Raw genomic sequence first — 8839 nt, forward strand, 5'->3', positions numbered from 1 at the left:
CCTGGAAAGTGGGGGCGATTCGATCCTTGCCTCGTGAGCGACGTGAGCGTGGAATGAGGCGCTGCCCGCGCAGAGCACGGGGTTTGCGTGCGGGACCCGCGTGCGCTGGGGACGCACGTGTGCGCAGAGTTAAGACCGTTTCCGAGAGCCTGACCGGTGCGCCACGTCCCTGTACCTCTCACTTAGGTTGCTCCCTAGGACTGTTCTATGATTTGCCTCGTTTCTGAAACCTGGAAGTCAATTCTGGAAACTACGTGGTTGCCATCACTGGAGAAGCTTCCATGAGCCGTCAGTGACGTAGCTAGAAAACCAGGCCCCTGTGATGCAGGGAAGCCCCAGGCCTGCCGTCCCCTCTGTCTGGGGGTCTCAGAGGCCTTAAAAAAAGAGTAGCAGCCCCAAACCCCGGAAGGGAAGAGAAGTGCAGTGATTTCAGGCTGCGTTTGCACGTCAAAGTCAAGGAGAGAGTCTCTGTGGGGAAGGGGGCCACTCTCCTTCCCCTGGGGGCCAGGAGCCCTCACATTTGCCATCCCAAGTTGAGACACACCCCCCTTTCCAGAACAGCCGATGCATCTGGTGTGGAGGAGACATAAAGACAAACAGTGGACAGGAACCACAGTGGCTCGCCGGGGCCAGGGTGTCGGTGGCTGTCCTGTGGGGGGTTTGAGCACGTGATGTGTGGCTGGTGAGGGCTGGTCCCAGCCGGACAGGATTGTAAGAGCTGCTCAGGGACGCTGTTCCCCAAATGTGCGTGCTCTGGGCCCCCGTGGGCACAGCACCTGGGAAATGTCAAGTGCCGGTGCCCGGCACCCCCGCTCGTGGCCCCCACCCATGGCCCCCACCCGTGCGTGCTGGATCGGAGTCCGGGGTTGCTGAGCCCACCACTCTGCCTCCGTCCGTGCTCAGCCCTGTGACTAGAGGGCTGGTCCCCAGAGCTCTGGAGGCTGACATGGAGCTTCCTTTCATTTTGGGTCAGCGTCTGGATTCAAAGCTGCGTGTTGTCTCCCGCGGTAGGACAGGTGTTGGTGGGTGCTGTCGGGGGCTGATTCCCTGCTCTGTGCATGTCCCGTCTTGTGTCACCAGCCCCACGCTGGGACCTTCTTTTGGGACCTTGGTGGCAGAGGGAACCGATTGCAAGGGGGAGGCACATCTCCACGTGCACTCCCCCACCTCGAACCACCCCGAATCTCCGCTAATTTGCCCCCGGGCAGCAGGTCCCCTTCGGCTCCCCTGTGCAGGTGCCAGCTACCGGTTCCAAGCCCGGGGCCCCTGCGGGACCCCCCTGGTGCCCATTTGTGGTGTGACAGCCACGCTGGATTTGCTGCTGGTTTGTGGAGCATCAGAATGGACACCTCAAAGACTCTGCCCGCCTTTCCCCTCCCGGAAGACTTGGGTTGGCCCTGCTTGCGGAACTCTCGGGGTCACAGGAGACAAAGTCTGGAATGTCCCAAGGCAGGAGGAGGCCCAGGACAGGGCACGTTGGCCGTGTGCCCGGGGGGGTGTGTGCATCTCGGTGTATTTGCGGGTGTGGGGGAGTGTCCCGGCATCTCTTTGCACTTGGGTGTTTGGCCACTTCTGAGCCCCCACTCCTGGGCCAGACACTGTTGATGAGCTGGTGACACTGGTGATGAGTTGTGTGTGCCCATCAGGGCGTGCCAGGGCTCTATGCCTGTGTGCACCATTGTGCATGGGGCGGCGGTGGACAGGGACAGGACATGGGGCCTGGCTGAGGGCAGGAGCACCGATTTTTCTGTGCTGGTCTGTGCCCTCTCCGGACTCTCTCTTAGGGCTCCCGTTTTCAGAGAGGAGGCCTGTCGAGCTGGTACAGACCCAGGCTCCCTCCGCCTGACCCCAGTGAAGCCCGGAGAAGAAGCTGTCACTTCTGCTCTGGGGTGGGAGCCTGGCTCAGCGTCAGCCCTGGAATGGACCCCGACTCCCCTGGGCACAGACCCAGGGCTGGGTCATCCTAGAATGCCTGCCAGCTGTGTGGTCTTGCAGAAGGCGCCTGTCCGTGGGCCTCCTTTACTGCTCAGGAAACCAAGGCCATTATGGCAGCCCCACGGGAATGGGACCCCATCGGGTCACCTGTGCGCATTTCTGCTCACAATGGGTGCTTAGTGTTTGTCCACGTGGGCAGGGTCCTGCGGCCTCCATCATCGGTGTGTTTCCTCCACTCCAGCTGCAGACAGAACCACAGCAAAGCCAGCCACGGCGTGGTGGAGACCTGGTCCGGAAGCGCCGCGCCCCCCCACGCCCCCAGCGCCAAGCTGGGGGCTGCAGAACAAGGGAAGAGTCTTCCATCTGGTGAGAGAGTGGCGCCCTGGGAGGGTGGGGGTGACACCGGCGGTGGCCCGGATACAGCCTGGGCCTCCAGATGGGACTGGGAGGCCTGAGAGCGCCTCACACTTCCCACAATCAGCATCTCTGTTTCGTTTCCTTAGTCTGTGCAGACCCCAAGGAGGAGGGCCTGGAAGCCCAGATTAGCCGCTTGGCAGAGCTGATAGGACAGCTGGAGAGTAAGGTAAGCCCACCCTGCCGTCACCCTCTCCCCTGCACCCAGTGAGTGTAGGGTCAGGCCTAGAGTCTGACGGGAGCCAGGGACCTTGGGCCAAGGGGGAATGGGGGAACGGAGAACAAGACTAGGGGAAATGTGTCCCTTGTACCGGCCCGAGGAGAGGTGCTAGGGGAGAGGGGGAGCTGTCACAGGGCTGGGGGCAGCTGGGAGGGGCATCTCAGGGAGCAGGAAGGAGTCAGCAGTGGCCAGGCAACAAGGCTTCCTGTGGCTTTGCTGGAAGGTGGGCCTGGCCTGGGCAGGTGATGGCAAAAGGCAGTAGGTGAGGAACAGCAACGTCCCAGAGGCGATTAGAAGCATTCCAATGACCCGATGCATTCATGGCCTCTTTCAAATATGGTTCAGTACGTCCACGGGTAATTAAAAAAAACGGCGGAGTCTCTACAGAATCCTGTCTTCCGAGAACATTTCACCACTCAGTAGGTCCTCACAGCACAACCCACAGGGGCCGTCCCCAGTACCGCAGGCAGGGCTTGGAGCCTGCAAGTCTGATGTGAGGCTGTGGGCGGGGCTGATGTCCCCTGCGGCCACTTAGCAGCTGTGTGACCGTGGGCCAGTGACATACCTCTCTGAGCCCCAGACTCAGAAGCATTCAGAGTAGTCCACCCCCAGCCTTGTTGTGAGGACGAAAGAAAATGAGGTCTTAACACCTCCCCCGAGCGCCTCCCCCGGAGCCTGCCGTGCGGTGAGCATCTACTCAGCGGTTGCTGGCCGTCGTTACTGGATGTTCTGACACCAAAACCCAGACGCATGTGTTTGCTTGGGGGACCCCGGGCAGCCGCTCCGCGCGAGCTCAGTGGTTACAGCCATTGTACGTGTCTCCTAAGTCTCTGGATTTTTCACATCTTTGGCAAAAGGGCAAAAAAGTACTTTCCTGGGTTTGGGGGTGAGGAGGGATCCGCGGGGGCGGAGCTCCCCGCGCAGAGGGAGGCCGAGGCCAGACCCGCCGCAGAGGAGCCTGAGGGCGGAGGCGGCCGTCCACCTGCCGGGCGGCCGAGGTGGGATCCCCCTCCCCGGAAAGCCTGCCGAGTGGGCGCGGTGGGAACGGCTCGGCAGGACCCCGAGGCCCGGTTGCCATAACAACTCGGCGGCGCCTCCGGAGGGAGGTTGTTTGAAGCTTATTTTTAGCGCCCGGTCGCCTTAACAACCAGCTGGCTGGAGACCTCGGAGCACCTGGGTGTCCTGGAGATGGGGCGGGGCCCCTCCTGCCGGCCCCTGATTGGTCCAGGCCGCCGGCGGGAGCCAATCCGGGGTCGCCAGGGGGCCCCGCCCTCTGCGTGCCCGCCTAAGCCTGGCTGCTCTGCCTGGGTGGGACTGATGGGGTGCTGGAGGGGTTGGGGCAGACGTGGTGCCCCCGCCCCACCCCCCGCCCCCAGGAGCCCGCCTCGGTGTTAAGGTGAGGGGCCAGGCACACCTCGGGCACCTGCAAAGCTCCTTGCAGCCCCGCGTTTCTGAGAAGTCCGCACCTTCTGCAGGACCCGCTGCAGAAATGAGGCCATTTGGGGCACAGGCGTTAGGGGACATCCTGGAGAATCTGAGAGGTAGTGACCGCACAGATCACAGGCCCGACCACCACTGGCTGTTCTCCTGAGTAGCAGATGTCTCACAGTTGTGTGTCCTCCACACGAGAGGAAGGACCCCGTGTCTGTGACTGTGCGGGAGACACGGGCCGTCCCCGAGGAGGATAGTCGGGAACAGGCGCAGAGGTGGCCTTCGTGGGGTGCGCAAGTTGGAGAAGAACCAGGAATCTGTGGGTGGGGAGGTGAGAGACCCTGGCTTCGAACCCAGTCTCCTCCAGTCACGCAGGTTTCGTGGCCTTCGGAGCCAGGGTTCTCAGCTCGGAAACAGCCTGAGCATCTGTCGGGTTGTGTTCTAGACCCCGGCACAGGGTCGTGAGCCGTGTGCACGTGGTTCCTGCTCTCTTGGGGCTCGTGGGGGCGGGGGCGGTGTCTTCCTCAGTCTGGACGGTTCAGCAAGATGTGTTTGTAAAGCATCTAGTTCAAGGCCTGGGGGAGGCCAGGGTAATAGACCAGCCTGTGGAGAGCCTTGGATTCACGAGGCACCAGGGGTTAGGACTCGGGGTGATTGGTATGTTGATGGGGAACCTCAGGGCTTTGCCAGCAGCTGTGGCAAAAACCCAGCATCCCGGATTCAAGTCTCAAGCCCCCATGGCTGGCTGCATGTCCCCAGAGGACCCTCCCCTGCTGGCAGAATGCCCTCTGGGTAGATCTGGTCGCCTTCTGTGCCTCCCAGTGCTCCCACATGCCAAGGCCAGAAGGGCTCTCGGCCGCTCTGCAGTCCGTTGCCCAGCCTGGCTTCCCAGCTCCCCTCAGAGCCAGCACTGTGTATGGACCGAGCTCCGTCTAGCCGCCTGGGGACTCCAGAGTCCCTGGACCCATGCGGTGGGGAGGCTGGAGCTCTTTGATGGCTTTCACTGTGGTAGTCCTGGAGGCCTCCTTAGGGGAGGTGGCCTTTGTCTCCAACACATCTTTGTATGTTTTGGTTTCAGACCGTTTGGTTTGATCTTCAGCAGCGCCTCTCGGATGAAGAAGGCACCAACATGGTGAGGCCCGGTCCCTTCCTGCCCCTCTCCTGCGGCCCCGTCCCTGCCGGAGCCCAGCTTCGATGCCGGCAGCTCCGTGTCCTTGACACCCCCACCCCGGCACCACCACCAGGGGAGATGCAGCCCCAGCTGCTGGTCCCCCAGCCCTCCCAGGGGTGTTTTTTTGTTCAGAAACAGTTTGGCTCAGAGCAAAGTGATCATCGCAGTGACGCCAGGACAGTTGTGCTGCGCCTGGGGATGTTGCCTCTGGGACCAGAGCGCCTTGCAGGCGGCTCCCGGCGTCCCTAGAGCCTCTGGGAACACCCTTCTCGGGCGTCCCGCATTGGCGGGGCTGCTGTCAGCTTAGGGCTCTCCAGTCCTCGCTCCCATTAGCCCGTGTAAGCGCGAAGGGCGCGTGTGTACCTGTGAGGTTTCTCTGGTTTTATGTTGGCCGAGTTGTCTGAGCTCTCTGCGGGAGGGTCTGGGGAGGCCAGGTCTTGGGCTGTGCCCTGGGGGCAGGAGGGGTCCCGGGAGGACAGAGGGGCCGAGGGGCGCAGCCGGCCCACGGGCGCCCACCCTCACCCCTCTCCGTGGCCCCCAGCACCTGCAGCTGGTCCGGCAGGAGATGGCCGTGTGCCCCGAACAGCTGAGTGAGTTCGTGGACTCCCTGCGCCAGTACCTCCGCGGCACTGCCGGGGCCGGGAGCTGCTTCCAGTGAGTGGGGCTGGGGCTGGAGGGCGGGCTCCCCCGAGGTCAGACGGTGCCCCAGGGAGGTCCCTGGGGTTCCGGCTTTGCCCCACCTCGTACAGTGGCCGTGACTCCGGCTCCCCGGCTTCCGCTCCGTCCCTGGGGTTGCTACAGGGGATGGTAGAAGGATGCGCGGGGCTTACTGGGCGATGCTTGGGGTTCTGTTCTGCGGAGCGGGGAGAAAGCGGCAGGCCAGAGCGCAGCTGAGAAGGGAGCCCGATCAGGGCGGGGCTGGAGAGGGCGGAATCTGCGCACCTCGCCCCCTCCCCGCCGGGCCAGCCACACTGGGGGAGGCAACCCCTGCCTCCACCCCCGGCCCCAGGTACAGTCTGCCCTACTGAAGGGGAGGAAGCGGGCCTGGCGGGCCCCGGACCCCACGCAGGCCTTCCCCCAGCCACCGCTGGGCCCATTCCAACTCACAAGAGTGTTTTAAGGAGTAAGTGAAACCAGAGGAGAGCGTGGCCAGAGGAAGATGCTTTTATTTTTAAAGATAAGATTTTTAAATGAATAAAACCCCTTTTAAAGCATCATCGCTTTGTCATTCATTTGGTGAGTATCCTCGGCCTCTGAAAGGCGGGGCCCTGTGGTGGGGGCGGAGGGGCCCCCTGAACCGAACAGTCAGGAGAGCAGCTGCTGGGGGCCCTCCCCACTCCTGCCAGTCTCCGGGCGGGGCCCTGCCTTGAGCGGGACGGTCGGACAGCCCCTAACTGGTGCTTCTCTTTCAGCGTCGCGGCCGTGAGGCTGGCTGACGGCTTCACCTTCGTGGTCTACGAGTTCTGGGAGACGGAGGAGGAGTGGAGGCGGTAAGCGGGCCGCGGGCCCAGGCCATCCCTCAGCCTCCGCGCCCCTTCCCGGAGCGCCCTGGAGAGAGAGCACGGGGGCAGGGGCGTGGTGAGCACCGTCCGTGGGGCATCGGCCACAGGGTGCTGGCTTTACTGGGCCGACGGGGGCCCTAACGGCCCCAACCAGCTGGGCTCTGAACCCCGGTCCCTGGCCAGCCTGGAAGCCGAGGTGTAGTCTGTTGCCATCTGAGAACTGAGGCTCCAGGGACTCAAACCCCAGCAAGTTCTCTGGTTAATAACGCCCGGTGGGCACCGGGGTGGCTCAGCCGGTTCAGAACGCTCCTGGGAGGCGGGAGCCCAGCCTGCCCCTCCCTGCTCCAAGGCCACAGCATTCAGCGGCCCTGAGGCTGGGCCTTCGTTTCTTTAAGCGCCTAGTGTGGCTGAGGAGGAGGAAAGTCCCCGAACCCCGCAGAGCCAGGATTAGAGACCTGCAGCCCCATTCCTGGGCTGGAGGCCCCCCAGCCCCCACAGCACCCCTGTCCCCGTCCCGCAGGCACCTGCAGAGCCCCGTGTGCAAGGCGTTCCGGCATGTCAAGGTGGACACGCTGAGTCAGCCTGAGGTCCTCTCCAGGATCCTGGTGCCAGGTAGACGGCAGTGGGTGTGCAGTGGGTCCTAGAAGCGGGAGCCCAAGGGTGTGAGAGTTGGGCCAGCCCTGCGAGGGGACCGGGCCGGAGACAGAAAGAACCCTGCAGCCGCGGGACCTCAGCCTCCCTCCGGGACAGGGCGAAGGGGCTGCCCTTCCCAACCCCCTGCTCCCTCTTGTCTTGTCCCGCCTCACAGCTGCCTGGTGTACTGTGGGCCGCGACTGACCACGTCCCTGAGGCCTTTGGATCCGCCTGCCCCTCTGCCCACTCTTTTCTAGCAACTTTGGTACATACGCTGTCTTTTCACTGTACTTCAGACCAGAATGTATTTTCCCTGTTTGCCGTGAAGGAGCAGCCCCTTCCCCAATCCCCCGCCCTCCCTTAGCGGCTGCCGCCACTGGGAAACAGCAGGCACAGGGAGGTGTCCTGGGACCAGCACCTCCCCCAGCCCGGCCCAGTGGCCACGCATGACCCCCCCCCCGTCCCTGGCCTCATGGGACTGGGGGACACCCTGCCCAGGTAGGAGCTGCGCCCCTGTAGTGCCCCACTCGGCCTGGGCCCCGCCGCGCCGGACTGGAGCGCCCCCGTAGCCAGTGCCCGCTTGGCAGTCCGGCACCAATAAACACTGGTTGGGAACGGTGGTTTTCTTTTGAATTTTCTAGCGGACAGCCGCTAGATGCACAAAGCAGTCCTGGTGCGTGGGGCCCCTTACGAGCCGTGAAACCTTGACCCCATCACCCCAGAGTCTGTTTCCTTACCTGGAACACGGAGCCGATCAAGCTGAGGTGCGTGTCTGACAGACAAGGCCGTGCCCGCTCTGAAGTCCTGGGAGGCCCCAGGCGCTCCCCTCGGGCCCAGCGGTTCACGACAAGGACTCCCAGAACTCAGCGGAGCCAGTTCGCTCTGCTGCTGATTCCGGCACGACACAAGGGGACAGACAGACTGAAGTCAGCAGCAGGAGGACCGGGCCCAGAGCTCACAAGCCCCCCCGCCCGCTGTCTCCCTGCACTGACCTGTCCAGAGCAGGGGCGATGGGGACCCAGCCCTGCCCGGTGCTGCCTTAGCCTCCAGCCCTCCTGCAGTCAAGCTGAAACCTCCAGGTCGGAGGCCCCCAGTAAACAAAGGTTTGAGATCAGGACATTCCAAGGTCCTAGAGCTCCCCTCCCCGCAGCCGAAGTCCGAGGGCACGGGGCTCCGGGCGCCCTGGACCCTTCACTGCACACCTGTAAGGGAGCTATTCCAACAAGACTCGAGACTTACACATTATTTCAAGTCCCGTTCTGGGACCTCTTTAACGTCCCCACTCTGTTTCCCTGGCCTGGAAGCAGACGGAAGATACAGGAATCCTAAGGGACCAGGAAAGAGAGAGGTCCTCAGCCAGGGCAACAGTGCCAGGTGGGGCCTGGTGGGAGTTCTGGGACCACAGAGGCACCCGGAGCGGCCAGCCTGGGACATGGGGACGAGAGGACAGCTGTCACTGCTGTAAGGCCCCCGCTCCCTCCCCCTTGGGTCCTGCCGCCTCCTGGTGCGGTGGATGCCGGTCCTTCAGGCACA

General features: G+C 63.3%; 1 protein-coding gene and 1 long non-coding RNA gene across 9 annotated transcripts in view; one reads left to right on the plus strand and one right to left on the minus strand.

The window, feature by feature from the left end:
* The window catches only part of NECAB2 (N-terminal EF-hand calcium binding protein 2), a 27875-nt gene extending 19954 nt beyond the window's left edge, over positions 1-7921 (plus strand). The window contains exons 7-14 of one of the 4 annotated variants that reach the window (XM_032323183.1): positions 2177-2301; positions 2439-2518; positions 5079-5132; positions 5713-5825; positions 6384-6407; positions 6584-6661; positions 7194-7285; positions 7482-7921. In XM_032323183.1, coding sequence (XP_032179074.1) covers positions 2177-2301; positions 2439-2518; positions 5079-5132; positions 5713-5825; positions 6384-6407; positions 6584-6661; positions 7194-7285; positions 7482-7510 — 595 coding nt within the window. In that variant the 3' untranslated portion in view covers positions 7511-7921. Of the gene's footprint in view, positions 1-2176; positions 2302-2438; positions 2519-5078; positions 5133-5712; positions 5826-6383; positions 6408-6583; positions 6662-7193; positions 7344-7481 lie in introns of those variants that run through there. The other 3 variants (XM_032323186.1, XM_032323182.1, XM_032323184.1) reach the window with 3 other exon arrangements.
* Positions 6351-8737, minus strand: LOC116578749. Of its 5 annotated transcripts, none has more exons than XR_004281037.1 (5): positions 8546-8737; positions 8299-8372; positions 8044-8191; positions 7198-7313; positions 6351-6719 (listed from the first exon to the last, which is right to left on the minus strand). It is a non-coding gene; the product is annotated as an uncharacterized LOC116578749 (long non-coding RNA). The 5 variants fall into 5 exon arrangements; XR_004281039.1 differs by having other exon boundaries at positions 8044-8194; XR_004281038.1 differs by having other exon boundaries at positions 8299-8379.
* Positions 8738-8839: the final 102 nt, after the last annotated feature.

Source organism: Mustela erminea, chromosome 19, assembly GCF_009829155.1.
Source record: "Mustela erminea isolate mMusErm1 chromosome 19, mMusErm1.Pri, whole genome shotgun sequence".
Taxonomy (NCBI): Eukaryota; Metazoa; Chordata; class Mammalia; order Carnivora; family Mustelidae; genus Mustela; species Mustela erminea.